The 19,439-nt window shown below is 53.8% G+C and overlaps 7 protein-coding genes across 7 annotated transcripts; 4 read left to right on the top strand and 3 right to left on the bottom strand.

The window, feature by feature from the left end:
* Positions 1-270: 270 nt before the first annotated feature.
* On the top strand, positions 271-1,960 carry BGZ61DRAFT_478427 (phosphoribosyltransferase-like protein; the record flags this gene model as incomplete). Its single annotated transcript, XM_046249012.1, has 3 exons — positions 271-381; positions 516-663; positions 726-1,960. The coding sequence occupies 3 exons, from the start codon at positions 271-273 to the stop codon at positions 1,958-1,960; spliced, it is 1,494 nt and encodes a 497-aa protein (XP_046103479.1).
* Positions 1,961-2,746: 786 nt separating this feature from the next.
* BGZ61DRAFT_353818 (uncharacterized protein) lies at positions 2,747-3,841 on the bottom strand (the record flags this gene model as incomplete). Its single annotated transcript, XM_046240554.1, has 5 exons — positions 2,747-2,779; positions 2,836-2,944; positions 3,011-3,066; positions 3,126-3,435; positions 3,531-3,841. 5 exons carry the CDS (start codon positions 3,839-3,841, stop codon positions 2,747-2,749), a joined length of 819 nt encoding a protein of 272 aa, XP_046103478.1.
* A 498-nt stretch (positions 3,842-4,339) lies between these two features.
* On the bottom strand, positions 4,340-5,748 carry BGZ61DRAFT_452708 (uncharacterized protein). The gene has a single exon (XM_046245988.1). It carries the CDS (start codon positions 5,722-5,724, stop codon positions 4,369-4,371), a length of 1,356 nt encoding a protein of 451 aa, XP_046103477.1. The 5' UTR covers positions 5,725-5,748; the 3' UTR covers positions 4,340-4,368.
* A 298-nt stretch (positions 5,749-6,046) lies between these two features.
* On the bottom strand, positions 6,047-8,676 carry BGZ61DRAFT_506448 (major facilitator superfamily domain-containing protein). Its single transcript, XM_046251866.1, has 5 exons — positions 8,167-8,676; positions 7,814-8,109; positions 7,594-7,762; positions 6,840-7,546; positions 6,047-6,785 (listed from the first exon to the last, which is right to left on the bottom strand). Exons 1-5 carry the CDS (start codon positions 8,301-8,303, stop codon positions 6,391-6,393), a joined length of 1,704 nt encoding a protein of 567 aa, XP_046103476.1. The 5' UTR covers positions 8,304-8,676; the 3' UTR covers positions 6,047-6,390.
* Positions 8,677-9,655: 979 nt separating this feature from the next.
* On the top strand, positions 9,656-11,497 carry BGZ61DRAFT_353372 (uncharacterized protein; the record flags this gene model as incomplete). Its single annotated transcript, XM_046240510.1, has 5 exons — positions 9,656-9,845; positions 9,901-10,063; positions 10,121-10,709; positions 10,764-11,073; positions 11,142-11,497. 5 exons carry the CDS (start codon positions 9,656-9,658, stop codon positions 11,495-11,497), a joined length of 1,608 nt encoding a protein of 535 aa, XP_046103475.1.
* A 3,507-nt stretch (positions 11,498-15,004) lies between these two features.
* BGZ61DRAFT_353162 (fungal-specific transcription factor domain-containing protein) lies at positions 15,005-17,403 on the top strand (the record flags this gene model as incomplete). Its single annotated transcript, XM_046240489.1, has 4 exons — positions 15,005-15,053; positions 15,109-15,331; positions 15,384-16,449; positions 16,504-17,403. 4 exons carry the CDS (start codon positions 15,005-15,007, stop codon positions 17,401-17,403), a joined length of 2,238 nt encoding a protein of 745 aa, XP_046103474.1.
* Positions 17,404-17,989: 586 nt separating this feature from the next.
* BGZ61DRAFT_353867 (uncharacterized protein) lies at positions 17,990-19,063 on the top strand (the record flags this gene model as incomplete). The annotated part of the gene is made up of 3 exons (XM_046240559.1): positions 17,990-18,326; positions 18,396-18,761; positions 18,810-19,063. Coding segments are annotated over 3 exons (957 nt in total), but the record flags the coding sequence as incomplete, so codon positions are not given.
* Positions 19,064-19,439: the final 376 nt, after the last annotated feature.

The following is a 19,439-nucleotide window of genomic DNA, read 5'->3' as shown; positions in this document are numbered from 1 at the left end:
ACTTCAGCGCGCTCAGCGAAGATCCCTCACTTCCAGGCTGCGACCTGCCCAATGCGGCCGCTAAGAAAAAGCAAAGAAGTCCCCATGTGCACCGTGTCTTGTACCTGTGGCTTGCACAGTATCATGTACCCGCCCCCTGCCGAAGTCGTAAGAAAAAAAAATAGCTTCCGCACCTGAGCACTCCCAGCTTTTTCTTCCAAACTCTTCTCTTCCACTTCCCTTCCCCTTTCTTCCTCTTCTCTCCAGCTCTCGATTCATGGGTTGGCCAAGATGCGCAACACGCTGATCTTCGCCGGCAACTCGTGCCCAGCTCTCACCGGCCAAATATGTGAGAACCTGGGCATGACTCCTGCTAACGCGGAGCTGACCCAATTCTCCAATGTGAGCTTCCTGCCGCCGCCACCTCGGCTTTGCTTTGCTGCTTCTCCTGCATTTCTCACTTCTCGCGCTTCTTGTCGCAAGCCTTGATTGAGTCTCGTGTCCCAAATCCAGAGACAGACTAACCACCTCCCAAGGGCGAGACAAGCGTCAGGATCATGACCAGTGTGCGAGAGAAGGATGTCTTCGTCGTCCAGTCCGGGAGTCCCCGGATCAACGACTCCATCATGGAGCTTCTTATCATGATATCTGCCTGCAAGGGCGGCTCTGCCAACAAAGTCACTGGTTCGTGGCTCTCCTCGCCCGTCCTGTAATTGAGACACCATCGGCTTACCCATTGTTCGCAGCTGTCCTCCCATACTTTCCCTACAGCCGCCAGTCCAAGAAGAAGTCGCACCGCGGTGCCATCACAGCCCGCATGCTGGCCAACCTCATGGGTGTTGCTGGCGTTAAGCACGTCATTACCGTCGACCTCCACGCCTCTCAGATGCAGGGCTTCTTCAAATGCCCCGTCGATAATCTCCACGCCGAGCCTATCCTCGCCAAATGGATTCGCCACAACGTCTCCAACTGGCGCGAGGCTGTTGTTGTCTCCAAGAATGCTGGCGGAACCAAGCGAGTCACCTCACTTGCCGATGCCCTCAAGCTCAACTTTGGCATCGTTACCACAGACCGGAGGCGCGGCGGTAACATGACGGCCAGCATGATTATGAGTCACTTCGATGGTAACGAGCGACACCCGGCGTTGGATTCCAATCGCCCCATGTCTCGAAGGGCCCCTGGCGAAGTTGATGTGGTCAACAGCGCGGCCACACTGACAAGACCTTCCCGAATCGTGACAGATTCTCAGGGTTCGCCAAGACGCGCGATCCCAGGCTCTACTGCTCGCATGTCAAACCTCAGTCTTTCTGAGTCTGCAGAGGACCCCAACATTACCCCCCCAGCAAGGTCACCCGACCCTTCAATCAACGGCGAGGCCGATTACGATGACCACAAGGTCCAGGAGGTGACTCATGGTCGCCTGGTCCATGGCCGTATCGTCGAGGATGATTTCCCTTCGCCCACACAATCTGCTGCCGACGCTAGTGTAACCGAGGATGACCCCATGGTCATGTCGCACGCATCGTCCTTCTTCGCCCCAGAGCCCCAGTCCCTTGGAGGATCCGGTGACGCTGCTGACAGCTCTGACGAAGAGGACAATGCTTTCGAGAACACTGGGGCCGAGCACATGATCACCCTGGTGGGAGACGTCAAAAACCGAACCGTCTTCATCGTCGACGACATGATTGACAAGGCCGGATCTTGGATCGCCGCCGCTGAGACTGTGGTCAAGAGGGGCGGCGCAAAGAAGGTCTATTGCATGGCTACGCACGGTGTTTTTGGCGGAGATTGTCTTGAGCAGCTGCAAGCATGCGAGTGCATCCACACCATCGTCGTTACAAACAGCTTCCCCATCGACAAGGAAAGGGCACGCAATATTCCGAAGCTCGTCATCCTCGATCTGTCATTCCTGCTGGCGGAGGCTATCCGACGGAACCACTATGGAGAGTCAATCTCCCCACTGTTCCAGCACTACGAGTAGAGGATGAGGATGCTTGTTCGATTGAGAGCCCCTCTCTGCTGTACTTTGTGTCTATGTGTGTGCTACCTTTTTTGATGACGATTTACATGGCCGTCCTTTTTTGGGTTTTTTTAGCGAGGCGTCTGGCGGAGGAAAGGTTGGTTTTAAGGGGCAAGGCCCGGACCATTCATTTCTTAAGGTTTACAACCACACGTGGCAAAGTAGGTGACGAATTACGATTGTTAGTCCTGGTTTTTGCAGCCTCGCCCTGGTCTGTGAAGTCGACTATGTTCCATTCCTTTTCCCCCTTTACCCCACACAGAGTTGCCTTTAGCAATTTCTGATTCTACTTCCCAGCGGTGCTGTCACTTGTTGACGGCAAGGGCCCGATTCATCTCAGAATGGGTTCTTAACGGAACGTTGGTAGATCAAATATTCGTTCTTAGAAGGCCCCCAATTCAGACCGCTTGGTCTATGCCCTCTTTTGGGCGAGTGGGTTGGGGGCAAGAGAATTTTTCGAACATTTCTTTGTTGATTGCCAAGCATGAGGCACTGGAGTAGACAGTAGTTAGGTCGAGCACATGACTGCCGGTGGGTGGTGTTGAGTTGAGGTAATCTCAAGAGAATGCAATTGTCCCTTAATGGGGAGTATCCCGTGGCCTTTCGTCATTTTCTGAGTCCTTTGGGACGTGTGGTGTTGAAGTATACATTTAGTTGGGTCGTGTGGGCTCTTGACGTTTCCTCTGATTCTATGCTTGGTGTGCGTACACGATTCGCATTCCTTGTCTATATTATCATTTGTATATTCTAAACCTTTCGGTGCATAGTGCCAGCACCAGCCTAGGAGGATACCATTGTCAGTTACGGAGTGAGTCTCGATAGCTATTGAGTCTTACCTGGTGGTTGGGGTAGATAAGAGTGTCAGCGACGACGACGTTTTCTCGGCGGGTGGCATTGAAGACGATAACCTCGGCGATGTCATCGGGGGTGAGGGGCTCGACTCCACTGTGAGGGCTGTAAGTAAGATGCGAAATTTCTGTGCTGAGCACCATAGGTTAATGGGAAACATACGCGTAGACAGCATCAGCCTTGGACTTGTCGCCATAGAAGCGGACAACGGAGAACTCCTAGGGACGAGGGTCAGACTAGGTAGGCAAAATATAGGCTGGGGAATGGTGCTGGTTACAGTCTCAACTTGGCCGGGATCAACCTCAATGACACGGACGCGGCTGGCGATGAGCTCCTTGCGCAGGGACTCAGAGAAACTCCGAACAGCGGCCTTGGTAGCGCAGTAGATGGATCCGCCGGCGTAGGGTTCGCGACCGGCAATGGAACCGACGTTGATGATGTCGCCGTGGCCACCATCAGGACGGGCGAGGAAGATGGGGAGGACGACCTGGGTCATGTTGACGAGGCCAGTAACGTTGGTTTGGAACATGACGTTGATGTCATCCTCGTCGATTTCGGGGGCACGAGCCACGCCCTTGACGAGACCGCTGTAATAGTTGAATCTTGTAAGTGCTTGACTCGTTCTGGTTGGGTTTGGAAATGTATTTGCATCTCGGGATATTGAGATGGTGCGAAGACATACGCATTATTCACAAGAACATCAATGTTCCTCCACTCCTCGGGCAGGTTCCCGACAAAGGCCTTGACCTCGGCGGAGCTGCTCACGTCGAGCTTAAAGGGCAGGACCTTGACGCCCTCGCCGACCTCCTTGGTAATCTCCGCGGCAAGCTCCTTGAGGGTGTCGATGCGGCGGGCCGTGAGGATAAGGCGCAGGCCATTCTGCGGCGCGGTGCGGGCGAACTCCAGAGCCGTGGAACGGCCGATGCCGGAGGAAGCGCCGGTGACGACGATGGTCTTGCCGGTGAGGCGCTTTGCGGCGGCGGAGGATGACATTTTGCGGATGGAGGAGACGATTGCAACCGAGGGAAAGAGAGCGGTGGTGAGAGAATTGATGGAGGAGAAGGATTGGCGTGGACGGCGGAGGAGGTTATGAGTGATGGTGGTGATGAAGGTGGGGGTGGTTGCGAGCAGATGGCGACTCATACGGAGAGGTGGAGAACGGGGATGAGAGGGGATGAGAGGGATGAGATGGGATTGGATCAGATATTAGAGATGAGAGCTGGACGATAATACGCAAATGGTTGACAAATGGACAAATGGCCCATGACTACTCAAGAAATGACTGTGACCAGCCGAACAAGGCGGGGCACGACAGGCGGAGGAAGCTCCCGCACTTTGAATTCCCCGTTTTGCCCCTCCGGATCAACGGGGGATTGCCCTATCACAGCGCCGGCATCTTGCCTTATCCGCGGTTGGACTGACGTGCAACTTGTAACTTAGGTTCGATGTAGAATAGACTAGATTAACTTGGGACGAAAGAGAAACGATAGAAAAGAATACAACACAACACAACAAGCGCATCAATATGGATCATCGGCATTGGCGGTGGCCGCCCTAACAGCATCCGCGGCAGCCTTCGCGGCGGCGGCCTCCTTCTTCTCCTTCGCGGCCTCCTCCTCCTCCTCCGCCTTCTTCGCCTGATCATCATCCGCATTCGAGACAAGCGGGTGGAAGCCGGGCACTTTCTCGCCGTTCTCCCACTTCTGCTGCGCCGTGGCGGCCGGGTCCATGCCCAGGCCCTTGTTGCGTTGCATCATCAAGGGCTCGCCCTTGCGCATCTCGACAAACGACCACGGGTAGTCGTTGAAGCCGACGCAGTTGTAGATGTACAGCTCGCGCCGCATCTCGGTCGCCGACTTGGCCGCCGCCTTGATGGCCGCCTTGACGGCGCGGATCTGGTCGCACCCGGTCGACCACCAGTCGAAGGCCACGTAGGCGTCGCCCCAGCGCTGGCCGTTGACGTACTCGAACTGCCAGTTGATGGGCGCGCATTTCGTCTCGTGCAGCTTCCCCAGGAACCAGCTCCCGAAGTGGCCCGGCCAGTTGCCGCCCACGTCGAACTGGTTGCTGGTGAATGTGCGGCACCGCAGCCACATCCAGTTGCGCGCCGTGTATTCCGAGTACGTGAGCGGCCGGTTGAAGAGGAGCTCCGTGAGGTTGCGTTTTGCCCCGCTGCCTACATGTTTCTTGGGAATGTAGTTCGTGGGTCTGTTGTCTGGGTGGTCCTTTGGGAGGCCGTTTATCCTGCCCTCCGCCTCTTCCAGCTTCTTCTTTACCATGTCCCTTATCATGTCAGTTGACATTTGTTTCAGCTTCTTGTCCAGCTCCTTGTCGTAGTCTTCCTTGCTGCCCTTCTTGTCTTTTGCCGTGCTGTCTGCCGTATCGTTCGTCTTTGACATTTCTTTTAGCAAATCCGCCAAGGCGTTGACCATGGCGTAATCTGCATCGCTGTTCTGCCCGTCATTTGCCGGGTCCTCTATCGTGTTGTTCGTCTTGTCATCCATCGTGACATTCACCGTCCCCTGTGACATCTTTTTGACCACATCATTTAAAGTGGCAAGTGTGGCGTTGTTTAGATTGATGTTCTGCACGTCATTTGCCGTACCACTTGTCGGGTTGTTCGTCTTGTCATCCATCTTGGCAGCTGCCATTTCCTTCACAAGATCCCTTAAAGTGTCGAGTGAGATAAGGATTGGACTGTCGTTCTGCTTGTCTTCCGTTTTGTTATCCGCCTTGCCAGTCGTCATATCCTTTGGATTGGTGTTCAGCTTGTCGTCCAATTTATCACTTGTTTCGTCATTCTTCCTATCCTCCGTATGGCCATCGACCTTGTTAGTCGTCCTATCCTTTGGATTGCGGTTCCGCTTGTCGTCCATTTCATCATTCGTCCTATCCTTGGCATTGTCATCCCCCGCCTTTGCATTTCCTTCAGACTCGGCCTTGGGTCGCGGTTTTTGCGGCTCGCCCTCATTTCTTGTATGAATCTGAAAGTGATCAAAATCCGAAATGACTTGGGGCAAGTCCTTGTTCGTTGAAATCTGGGACATCTCTCCCGTCGCCCTGCCAGTTGTCGGTGCCCCCAGAGCTGTAGAGGCTGCCAACAACGCTCCGACGAGTACTTTGCCTGTCACCATTCTCGGCAGTGTCTCCGAAATGCAAGAAAATAGAGGGTCAAGGCAAAGCGTGGGTGCGGAACTGTTGTGTTCAATTTGAACAAATTCTCGGCGGTCTATTGCTTATATATTTTAGGAAATACCTTGGCGTGCTATGTACAACAGGTTTCCATTGCCACCGTTCCACCTCATCCAACTCTAACCTAATATAAATCCAGCTCTATTTCTATGTTCTATGTTCTACATTCCTTTTACACATTGTTCATCAGGGTATGCCATGGCTACCTGGGACGCTAAATGTTTGGCGCCACTGTTCATCGGGGTTCTCTGGAATCATCTGATGGTCACCATGCCCGCACTCTGTTTTCTCTCCACCCTCCATCAACCCTTCCGGCCTGCTCTCTCCGACCTTCAGGTCTCTTAGTCATATCAGACTTTTTCGGTCCCTATTTGCGTGTCCACAGTGGCCGCGCCGGATTGTCCTCGTCGTCTAGCAACCTCCTCGGCTACTAGAGCTTGCCGTTGCTCTTGGATTAGGAAGCGGCGACGGCGATACGCACCCAGAGTCGAAATCACTCCAATTGCCGAAATGCCTGCCGCCACCTTCATGTCCATCCGGAACGACTCCGCATACGCGTAGTGGACCCTTTCTAGCTGTGTGTCGGAGAGATGCGAGTCGGGCCCGCCGACTGCAGCCAGCTCCGATGGCGATAGCATACCCGTAAGGTATTCGGTAACTTTTTGATGCAGCACGGCTGTCGACGTAGCGATTCCCAAACTACCACCGAGGAGACGGACTTGGGAAAGGATCCCTTGTGCAGGTGCTGTAGCGCTGGTTAGTACATCGGCTCATCTAGTTTATTTGACTTGTACTATACCATAGTTGCGAATGGGTACCTCAATTGTCGACATCATCGTTGAGGCCGCAATAGTGAGCCCGAATCCAAGACCGCAAAATGTGACGAATCCGAGCTGTTTTCCGCTATCCAGCTCGTGCGATAATGTCGTCAAAAGACCGCACCCTACCGTCATCAAGCAAGAGCCCACCAGCAGCGTCTCAAACACATAGTTTTTGATCGCATTAATTCTTCCACTGAGAGCGCTTCCTATGGCAGCGCTTCCTAGCATCGGGAGTAGCATCAAACCCGCCATAAGCGCCGACTTTCCACCGACGACTTGAATCCGGACCGGGATAGCGTAGATGAGCTGAAGATAAGGGTACCCCAACAACATGGTGTTTAGTACAGCTGCTGTGTATACTCGGTTTTTGAAGATGGTGAATGGGAAAGCGGGAGCGAGACGGTCCTCAAATCGGCAATGGATAAGGTACTGCCAAGCAGCAAGCAACGCCCAAGCGAATAGCCCACAAAGCAGGGGAGCAAGAAAGATTGCCTTGTGCCACTCATCGTCAGGAGATGACCCGGCATTCTGAAATGAAAAGACGACTAAAACGGCAGCGGAAATTGCGAGAAAGGAGCCGGCGTAATCGAGTTCTTTCCAGGCACGCCGCTCGAGTGATGGAAGGTATTCTGCGCGGGGCCAGGTGAGAAGGAAGATGACCAGAGAAACCAGGCATATAGGCCCACTACCAAGAATTAGTGAAATTCAAGAGCCAAATCATATATGACTTACTTGATCCAGAAGACCCATCTCCAGCTAGTGTAATGGGTGAGAAGGCCGCCAAGCACTGGACCCAAGACCCCAGCAAGGGCCACAATCATGCCCACGAGGGCGGCAATGTGATGTCGCAAATTGTTTGGGCTCATTTCGGGAAGCATTATCATGGTAAGTGAGTACAGACCTGGGTTGTTAGTACCGAATATCTAGATGGACCAAGACTGGGAAGACCCACCAGATCCGCCAACCCCTTGGAGGACGCGGAAGGCGATGAGCTGATCTAGACTCTGAGCAAAGCCGCAAGCAAGCGAGAAGGCAAAGAAGAGAACATATGCTGCAATGAATGCATTGCGTCTCCCAATAATGTCGGAGATGCGGGCAAAGACGACGGCACACCCGAGGTAAGATAGGGTGTAGGCGAGGGCGACCCAGTTGACAGTTTCGAGCGCCTCAAACTCGAGGCCGATGGTGTAGAGGCTGGTAGCAACGATGGATGTGTCGATCATGGAGAGGAACAAGCCGAGTAAGACGCTATATGGTTTCTATTAGTATCGAGCAACAGGGTGTTGGCAGGCAATAGATAGTTACCCAACACTCAACATCCAGAATCGCAATGCAGGGATTGCCGACTCTTGGACTTCGCTGTTTACGGGAGGAGAAGGAGTAGAGCGATCCTTCTCGGAGAGCTCATCCCCAAGAGGGCCTTGGTCTTGCTCCAAGGTCATGACTGCGATTCAGGAGAGATGCGATGCTTGTGTTCTTGATATTCTCGGTGGTGAAGTGTGAGGTTTAAGAAACAACAACTCAAGCAGGTCTGGGCGAGGTCTTATAAGTAATGACCGTGACCGGGCAATGCGGCACAACGGGAAGTGCGAGAACGAAGTCAGTGAATGATCAGACCCCAACCCAGTCTTGTTTGCACAGTTGCGCCTGTGACTGCGTTTCGCAACGCATATTTGGCAAGTCCGCGGAATAAAGACAAGCGAAAAAGAAAGAGAGCGAGAAAGGATGAAAAAACTCCGACGGAGATAGCATGATTCTTGCTAGCCATGCATGCGCTTGCGCGATTCGACCAAGACGACAAGCAATCGACTTCCGACACCTGCAGTGATTCGCAGGGCGCGGAGGTACTTAATGAGGTTGTGGAGGTGGGCGGGCGCTCGCATTCGGCTGCAGCGTGGGTCGCATCTGGGGGAAATCTTACCATCCTGGTCTGGTGGGTTATAGTGGGTTGTGTGGTGTTGGATGAGCATGTTGGCGTGTGTTGGCGTGTTGGCGTTGGCGTTGGCGTGTTAGTGAATTGCAGTTAACAAAGGGCGGTGGTGTTTGATGCCAATGATCGACTGTGCGTGTAGTCATAGTGGAGGCAGGCATGTACATGTACATTCCCAGTGAAATGAAACAGCGTGTGACAGAGTCAATGGGCTTCTTGGCGATCAACAAGAGGATGTAGAAATGTCGGCAAACCCTGGGTTGATGGAGGAATCCAAAGCCGATGCAGCGGTGCTTGAGCGAACGCCCCACCGAAAGCACCCGTTTCTTGCCGTTTGGCGCCTCTGGTGCGTTCCTTCACTGAGGCTGTCTCGCCTCTCGCATTCGCTCGCACGGACCACATTTGAACCGTTCTATCCGTCCTGCCCTGCAGACAGCGGGACACGGACTGACTAATTCACCGTCCTTCCCAGTTTTCTCATACGGTACGCCCGCTAATTACCCGCTTTCCTCTTTTGCTGCCAGGTTCGCACCAAAGCGCGGTACGGAGCTACCTGATGTGCCTGCCTAACGTCACAGCTCCACTTCAGCTCCCAGCTCCCAGCCGTCACTGCTCGTAAACTGTGCCGTTCGCCTACTGTAACGCCCGTCAACTTATGGAAAGCAACCCATCATCGCAATCCTCCAATCCCTAATCTCCACGGCGTCCCACGTTGTTTGTGCAGTGCGTCTAGTGCGTCTAGTGCTTTTCTTCCTGCTTCCCCAACTTCGATAATTCTCCGTCGGGTTGTCAGCCCTACTGGAAGTCACTCACCGGAACTCAATCACCCCGCTACTCCGGAATCCCAACGTACCTGACGCTACCATGGCCGACGTCATGGTCCAAACCCCCCCGGTCCTCCAAGGCCCCTCCGAGAAAGAGAGGAAATACGATCGCCAACTGAGGCTCTGGGCTGCTTCTGGCCAGGCCGCCCTCGAATCTGCCAACATCCTCCTCGTCAACTCCGGCTCCGGCACTGTTGGTGTTGAGACGCTGAAGAACCTTGTTCTCCCAGGTCCGCTCCACCTCCCGCCGCCGTACCCATCTCGATACTTACCCAAAATACCTAGGTATCGGTAGTTTTACAATTGCCGACCAAGCCACGGTCCGCCATGAGGATCTCGGCGTCAACTTCTTCCTTGACGAGTCCTCTCTCGGCGAGTTGAGGGCCGAGGCATGTACCAACTTCCTCATCGAACTCAACCCCGAGGTCCAGGGAAACTGGTACCCCAAGTCCAAGGCATGTCATCACATACCCCATCGATGATATAATCCTCAAAGCCCTCCAAGGCTGACTACCACCAAGGACTCCTTCAGCCTCCAAGAGCTGCTCTCCACTTCCCCGACATTCACCATAATCCTCTACGCGCTACCTCTGCCCCTGGACCAAGTTCAACTCCTCCATGACTACGCTCGTCAACACAGCACTCCGATCATGGCAGTTCACTCCGTCGGCTTCTATTCTTACTTCAAGACCACACTACCCGGGACCTTCCCGGTCGTCGATACCCACCCCGAGGAAACTGCCACCACCGACCTGAGGCTGCTTACCCCTTGGCCTGAGCTTGTTGACTTTGCAAATGACATGACCAAAAATATCGACAGTCTAGACAACCATGAGCATGGTCATTTGCCTCTTGTTGTCATTCTGCTCCATCATCTTGATCAGTGGCAACAGAGTCATGGTGGTGCCTATCCGACAAAATATGCCGAGAAGACTGCCTTCCGCCAGACGATATCCGATGCAATGAGAAAAGACAACCCGGAAGGAGGAGAGGAGAACTTTGAGGAGGCGGTGGCGGCTGTTATGAAGCACGTCACGGTCCCTTCCATCCCCGGCTCCCTCCAGCAGGTCTTCGATTACCAACATCAGGATCCCGTGGGTGTTCCCACAAACACCCCCTTGACCGCAGCTCCCTAACATTTCCGCTAGGCAAAAGTAAAATCCAGCTTCTGGATCATCGCCGAGGCTGTGAAGCGGTTCCACAAAGAACACGGGTGTCTCCCCGTCCCGGGCGGCTTGCCAGATATGAAGGCCCAGTCAAGTGTTTACATCAAGCTTCAGAATATTTACAAAGAAAAGGCACGTCAGGACGTCAGACAGGTTCTAGATTCAGCCCACGGCATTCCAGGCGGCGAAGAAATTGACTCATCCGAGGTTGAGCTGTTCTGCAAGAACGCCCGCTTCATTAAGCTCATCAACAGCGAGGAAGGAAATGCGGTCCGGGTGGATCAGGTCGTGGGTGAGTCGATAATTGCGCCTCCCGAAGTTCCGAAAATCAACGGCGACTGACCTTCCACGTCATTGCAGATCAAGAGCTAGCAAACGATGAGATTGCCGCCATGGCCGGCCCGGAAATGCCCCTGTCTCTTCTTCCCATCTACCTCGCTCTCGCATCCACCTCTCATGTTACGACTGCCTCCCCCCAGGCAATAATGGAACGCATTAGTCAACAAGCACCAAGGGCCGAAAGCAGCGAACGATTCCTCAAGACGGCTCAGGAGGTCTCACGGGCTGGTGGTGGTGAACTGCACAACATCTCTGCTGTCACTGGTGGAATGGTAGCCCAGGAGATGATCAAGGTCATCACAAAACAATACGTCCCAATCGACAACACTTGTATCTTCGACGGCATTGAAAGTCGATGCCAGGTGCTTCGCTTATAGGCCAGGGACTGTGTCAAGAGGTGGGGTGCCGGTCATAGGGGTCATCGTGCTTGGAGGCGGATGACATGCAGGGGGGGTTCCTCGGGAGGTCTATCACTTTGGGACATGGCGGCATGCGAGTCCCACTGTTGATCCAAGGCCCTGGAGGGCAAGTCGTATCTTGACGCCAGAACGCAAAATCTAATGTGGTGGGATGGCAGCAATATCCGGACGAGTCTAGCTGCTGCCACAACTGAAAGTGCGCGGATTTCCTCTGGACGGAGACCTCATCCGACAATGAATACTTTACAGGGGAGAAAGCCAAGACGCTTAGCAGGGCGAGGCACCTTGGGATCGAAATTGAAGCCGAGCGCACAGCAAATAGAAATGACTCATACGTTCATTCAGGGTGGACGCTGAGATCCAACCGAACGCCGATCTTTCGATGAGAATATCTTGAGGAATTACTATCTGGCAAAGTACAAATCGCCATATCATTATGAGAGGAACGGACACTTTGAAGAGACATGATGCGGACATACATGCGTGAATACTCCATGGCGCAGCGATGGGCCGTGGCTGATGATCAGTGACGGGATTTCTAGCAGTGCCACAGAATCACACCGGAAGAATTATTGTAGTAAATAGTTCTTGGAAGCCAATATTCGGAGGTGCAGGTCGGCGGCAAGGCCTCACCACTCAGACGTGTCTACCTACAAGTTGTTATGTGGGTCATCATCACCACCTGGCAGGACGCATGGATGACGAGATGGGCCGACAACTCAGGTGGCGACGGCCCAGTTGCTGTATCTGGATCGAGGGGCTGGTCCATCCTCCACATATTGGTTCTTGCGGTGCGGCTGACTGGAGAGATTTTGGGTCCGCTTCGATCAAGTATAGGATGAATAAAGGCGGTCGAGTGCCGGCGTTAAGAAGCGGCATTTCGGCGAGGAGCCGAAGCGGCGGAAGTGTGATTCGCCTTTGCTAAGTGACTACGTGGTATTATAAGGAACCCGAGATGCCATATGGTGATCGACGTAGGGGGCACGGTATACCGCCCTCAATTGCCGCCAACCGGCGGGATTCGGTACGCTAGCTTCAAGGTCAGTAAGGCTAAGCAGAGGCAAGGCACGATGGCCTTCAACTACATGCATTGGACCAGGTTGGGCAGGGAATGCAACGGGATGGCCCGGGGGCGAAGCAAAGATGGGCTGGCTCTCGGCAGCATCGGTATAGCTGCTTCCAGATGGTAAATGAGGTTTGTGCCGGGCAGAAGTTCCGATACGAGGCTGTGGGTAAAAAGGCCCCAGAGAGTCGGTCAAATGGACATGGAAGCGTGGAGAATGCGGAGAAGATTGAGCAGGTCAAGCAGCACGAGAAGGTTGAGGGTGGGCGGACGAGAGGGGGCCACGGATAAAGCTGATGATTGGCAGCACGAAAGCTGGGGTGCATTCTAGTGTGCCTGGTACGGACCGAAGATCCTGGGATGCGGGTGAAGAAAGTCGGTCGGAAACCAGGAGTGGGCCGATCGTCCAAGACTTTTGCTTGATCACATGTGGATTTCGAGCCGACGACGGCGAGCGTTGTGGTTGTGGTTGTGAGGGGCCGAGTCGCTAGTTGTGACGTGGTGGCCGTTTGTGATTTCGATCATGGGACTAAGGGCGCGTCTTTGCATCCAATATTAACCGGAAGGCTTGAAGGCAATGCCGCCTCAGAGTTGAGGGCTTATTCAATTTCGATTGACACAAACATGATCGGGGTGAGGATGCCAGGGACGGCGACCATCCAGGGTCAAAAGATGCCAGCATTTGCCGGGTTGCAGAAGAGGCAGGGACCTCACTGGCGGAAATCCCAATGTCCGACACTAGCTAATATCGGGGGCCTGTCGCGAGATTTTGTACGCAGCAAAGACGGCAGAAGCTTGGGTTGAAACATAAGGTGTGGCGGCAGTGGACGCCAGTAGACGGGGTTGTGGACTTGAGGTCCATTTCTTCGGTGGGTATCGTCGCCGATGGAGTCTGGAGAAGCTTGACGCCACACCGCGTGCGAGTCCGGGGATGTAAATCTGGGGTTTTGGGGTACGCAGACGCGAGGCGAGGAGGCATGTCGTCCTGCGTGAGGAACCATGCACCTGAGGAAGGAAGCGCTTGATGGTTCCTGCCTTATCCCTCCCCAAGGTGCCGAGGCTTGCTACGTTGGGAAATGCGCCTCCCAGGGCAAGCTACCTCTTTCCAGAGAAGGTGCCTGCCCGAATCTGACAGTGTCGTCACTCGCCCTGCCCAGTCCCATTGGATGCCACTCACACGCAGAACTTAAACCTGTACCCACCGCCCGCACAACGCAACGGCACCGCATCGCCACGTTGAGTCGGCTCACAGTAAGCCATTGTCACGCCGTCCATACACGTGCAGATGCGTTCAAGCATAAAAACAACCTGCGCACGTGTATAGATACAGGCACAGGAATTGACGCTTCCATGGATGAACAACAGCACGTCCGGGAGGCAGTTCCTGAACCGGACCCTCCAAGACCGGGGTTCCTCCTAACCCGGCCCCCCTGACCAAGTCGAGCGGCAGTGGTCATTCCTCCATTCTACTCTCGGCAGGCCAACGCCATGGATCAGGCCCCTCGAGCCATCATTCGACCCGTTCATCGTTCATCGGGCCGTCAACGCAGAGTCGATCGACGTTCCCCAGGCCTTCGAAGCTGTCGACCCTCCCTCTCGACTTCTGCCCCCCTCCCCCTCCCCCTCCCCCTCCCCCCCCCTCTCAAATCGCCAACTCGACGCTCGCCATCCCTCCTGCATGGGCTTCCAACACCCTTTCGATGCCTTCTCCCGCCGGCTTGCCGACTGTTCCTGTGCCTGTGCCTTGAACTTCGCCTCCACCACTCTCGCGAGTCGCCCACGTTTCTTTGAGCTCCCCACCATCACCACAGCACGCAACGGAAGCTACCGGGGCCTCAGCACTCGTAACTAGATGATACGATTCACCCTGCCACCCTCGACCGATCTTGACTTCAACTGCCACCCAGCTCTGTCCCGCCCGGGCTCGCTAGCCGCGACCTGCTTCATCTTACATCCGTCCATCTCGGGTAGCTTCTACTCCACACACCCCGTCTCCTCCTTCGACGGTCCTCCTCATCATACCCCTTGTCCACCACCCTCCCACCCACATGGCATTGATCTTTTCTACAAGCGCCCAACTCCAATTCATCCGTCGACCCTGGCCTGGCCCACTCCCGCTTCTCCGCATTCCGGCTCTCACTCGGGCCCTAAATCGATCCAAGCCCCCGTCAACACCATCAAGTCTGCCTCTATATATTTCCCGTGACCCCTAACTCCCCCCTCGGCCTTGTGCCGCTCCAAGCTTTGGACCGCCAGCCGCTCCTTTCTTGGAAACGTCTTGGCCCAAGCATGTATTGTCTCCTCATTTTTGCTTCTCTACACTCGAGTCTCAAGACGTTCTCCTTGTATATGCTTCGCCTCCTACCACGGGACCAATACTCACCCACCCCTCATCACCTACCATGCCTCCGACGATTTCAATCCCTCCCCGTAATGGGATGTTCCACACCTGTCCGTAGTCTCTGATGTCTCCCTGACATTCAACAAGACTGACAAACGATTTTAGTCCAAGGCATCACCCCTCAAAGGCCATCAGTAGGATCGCCGGACAGCCCAAAAACTTGCAGCTCGGGTAACAAGCGTATTACCACTCCTCATGCCTGTGCCGAGTGTAAAAGGCGCAAAATCCGTTGCGATGGCAAGCAACCCTGCGGCCAATGCCTCTCCAGCCGCGCTCCCAAGCGGTGTTTCTACGACAAGCATCGCCAGCGAGTTATTCCCTCGAGAAAGTGAGCTCATACGCCTTCATATTGAGGATTCCATGTATCTAACAATTCAAAGGACTCTCGAAGCTCTATCCCAATCTCGGGAGGAGTGTCGCTCTATCCTAAAGCGCCTGTATCCCAATCATGAGCCATCCGCTCTTATCCCTCTATCCCGTCAGGAACTACTTGACCTATTGGGGCCCCCTACAACCGAATCAACCATTGCCTTGCCTTCACCTCCTCTCAACTCTGCCCCATTGAAACAAGAGATTCCCTTGCGCCCGGAAACAGGGCTAGCTCTCCTTGAGCAGGTGCCTTCCCATGGCTCCGAATCAGACGAAGAGCGACGTGGCAGAGACCACATTCCTGTCGAAGCCGACGATGTCAACGCTCTTTCCCTCAACATGGACCGACAAACATCATCATATCTTGGCGCATCGTCCATTAAAGCAGCTCTACTCGTCATGCTCAAGGTTCAGCCGCAACTAAGAGACTCCCTATCCCAACCCCTGACGAATTTTGAAACGATGAATAATCTTCCATGTTTACAACAACGAATCGTTCGCACCACAGAGAACTGCCGAGTTCCATGGTCGTGGAAGGGACAAACTCTCATTGATGCATATTTCAAGCGAGTGCATGTCTTCGTACCAATGCTTGACGAACCCTCATTCCGGGCCGACTGCCTCGGGGGACAGAGATGTGACTCCCCTTGGCTCGGTCTTCTCAACATGGTATTTGCCATGGGTAGTATTGCGGCCATGAAGTCGGATGACTTCAGTCACATCGAGTACTATCACAAAGCAATGGAACATCTCACCATTGACTCCTTAGGGAGCAGCCATATTGAAATTGTTCAAGCACTCGCCCTCCTTGGAGGCTACTACTTGCACTATGTTAACCGACCAAATATGGCGAATGCAGTCCTCGGTGCTGCACTCAGAACCGCCAGCGCTTTGGGTCTACACCGTCAGTTCCAGACCCCTGGATCCACTGATGGTTCGACGGTAGAGGTTCGACGGCGCACTTGGTGGTCTTTGATCTGCCTAGATACATGGGCTACCACGACACTAGGTCGACCTTCCTTGGGTCGATGGGGTCCTGAGGTCAACATTCGCCCACCTGAGGTTGGAATTGATGAGGTAGATATTGCAACACCCCTAATACCCTTGCCATTGCTAACCACATTTGCCTAGGGCCATGATTCTGCACAGCATGTCGGCATCCTCCCCCTTGTCGAGAACATTAAATTCTGCCAGATTGCTACACAGGTCCAGGATATTCTTGCTGTTGCCCCCCTTCTTAAAATTGAAGATCGCAAGAACATGGACGGTCAGCTTATCAACTGGTACAACAATCTCCCATGGCTTCTCCGCAGCAACGACCCCTGTGCCGAGCCCCTTTACCTTTCTCGGTGTGTCATGAAGTGGCGATACCAGAATCTACGCATGCTCCTGCACCGTCCAATCCTCCTCAGCATGGCTTCCAACGGTGTCAATAGCCAGGCTGGAGAACATGAGATCGCGGCTGTGGAGACCTGCCGGGAGCTGGCAAAAGCGACGATCGATGAAATATCCCGTGAGTGGGCACGGAACCAGATGTCCGGCTGGAACGCCGTCTGGTTCCTTTACCAGGCCGTCATGGTGCCACTGGTAAGCATATATTGGCAATGGAACAGTCCATTCGTGTCGGAGTGGCAAATGCAAATCGAAGCTACCCTCACTTTGTTCGATGCCATGGAGGACTGGTCGCTGGCAGCTCGTCGCAGCCGCGAAGTTGTCCGGCGACTTTACGAGGCCCGACACCAGTGCTGTTACCAAAGTCCCCTGTCCTCGGCCGGGACTGATCCAAGCATGATGCTAGGCGATACGGGTCTGCACATGTCCCCCATAGAATTGGACCTTGACGATATGGTAGGAATGCTTGACCAGCAGGGCATATGGGACCTTGACGGGATGTACTGGGGAGAGTCCCAAGACACATTACCAGTAGATAGCGAGATGTACAATATGGGCAACGATGGTATGATGCAGGTGGGCCATGGTTCAATTTCCTTGGATGGGTCTAGCATGGACAGCACATTTTTGGTTCAATAACGCGGCGGTGTATGCCGCGCAGGATGGCTCGGGTTGTACATTAATTTCAACCTCTTGGGAGGCCGTTCCCCGAGGAATGGGTTTCGGTGCATGATGCGAAAACGAATGTATGATAAGACTAACGTCTCTTGATTTTAATGGTGTTTCTTGCAATATCCTGCTTCGCCCATCGGAGAATCTCCAAGACAGGCTCAGGAGAAGGGGGCTCAACCCGGTGACGCAGGCACAAAGGTCGAGCACTCCTTCCTCACGACCACACAAAACTCTAACACGACCAAACCAATGCCACCGATCCCCTGGTCTGGTGAATTGTCCTCTTTTTTGCAACCTTCATCGGCATTCGTGCCACCGAGGGACCAGCCTCGAGCATCCAGCCTCGAGCATCATCCCCGTGTTCCGAACTCGATGCCCACGGCCACGCTACATCAGGCATCATGGATTACTCTCTGACGTGCAACGTCCTCCAGTGCCGGCAAGAGTTGGGCGATCGCGTCCTTGTGACTAGCTGCTCGTTTGTGTTGCTTATTGATGCATCTTTTCTCTTTGCTAATCCATCCTTCGCAGTCACATCCTCTGCCTCGATTGCGTCCAACTAGCGGGCATCAAGGATCAAGAGAGTGATCAACGCATATGCCCAGTCTGCAAGTTCCAACTCAACAACCCCGACGACGTCATGTTTACAAATCTCAACCCCAGTGAGGACTACAAGTCAATCGTGTTGTGCGGTCTCTCTCCCAGCGCCATAATGGAATGTGCTGGACGAGCGCTTGGTTTTTGGACTTACCAAACATCTGCAAGTATCTCCTTCGAGCAGCACGTCTCTAAGGCGCTCAATGACAAGTACAATAACCTCTCTCTTCATCTCGAAAAGACTGTCAATGAGGCCAACTCGGAAATAGAGTCGCTTCAGCACAAAATAACAAGTCAGTGCCATTTGAGAGCTTGAGAGCCGATCGTCCACGATTTAACCAGAGCCAAACTAATGATGGCAGGCCTAGCCGCGGACCAAGTCACTTTGAAACGCAAACATTTGGACCTTACCCAAGCGTTTAAGGAGAAGAATCGGAAGCTCCTACATACGCAGGAGCTCTACGACAAGGTCAAGAGAAGGGCAGAAATAGGATCCATTCAACAAGCCGCATCTGACGCCGTGGATTCAAGCCACCGGGCCACACCACAACTGAGCCACGTATTTGGCGTCGTGGGAGATTCTAATGTGGACAGAAGCAACACCACGTCTGCTTTTGGTCAAAGCCACAGACTTGAGATGGCAGGCATGAACACCGGTCAGCCTCGGTCCCATGCCTCTTTTTTCAGGGATGACAGTCATTGGCCCAGGATAGGAGGCGCCTCCCGTTGTGGGTAGTCCCAATGATACTCCAAGGAGCCCGACTAACAAGTAACAGCGGATCCATCCTCTGCTCTGATGGGAGAGCCCGGGCGTCGTGGGTTTGCGAGTTCGTCGCTTCTTAACAGAACTTCCAGTCTACCAGCCCTCGTCGGAACGCCGGCCCCAGAGTCTGAGGCAGTGCGAGGAACGACTGCGCCGAGTTTTGCGAACAATCGAGTTGGTTTGACAGGAGTTGGCCTCACCTCTGGACTTAAAGTCAGTCAGTCGACTAGCAACCCGGGATTAGATGTTTCCACCCGGCATCTCTGAGCCTACAAGGAGGCACGTTCCGCAAACAAAATATTATTTGTCAGGATCATTATTGTTTGTTCGTCACCAGAATGGCCTACAAGGAGACATGGCCCGCAAACAAAATATTATCTGGCAGGATCATTATTGTTTGTTTGTCACCAGAATGGCCTACAAGATCCCTAAAAATCTCTGCAGTATTCTTTCGGGACACGAGATGGAGAATTTGGGTCAAGGGATGAAGCACCCTGGCTGAAAGAAGTAGTAATGTGTTACCACGCCTTTGACAGCTAACTAAAAAGACTTGTTGTTCGTGCCAAGATACAGTGGTGTTGGTGACACAAGGGCAATGTAACAAAGAACTCCGATAGTGTTCAAATACTTCCGTCTTCGAAAT

Source organism: Ilyonectria robusta (assembly GCF_021365365.1).
Source record: "Ilyonectria robusta strain PMI_751 chromosome Unknown BGZ61scaffold_11, whole genome shotgun sequence".
Taxonomy (NCBI): domain Eukaryota; kingdom Fungi; phylum Ascomycota; class Sordariomycetes; order Hypocreales; family Nectriaceae; genus Ilyonectria; species Ilyonectria robusta.
The sequence above is the reverse complement of the archived record's forward strand: the minus strand, read 5'-3'. Positions and strand labels throughout refer to the sequence as shown.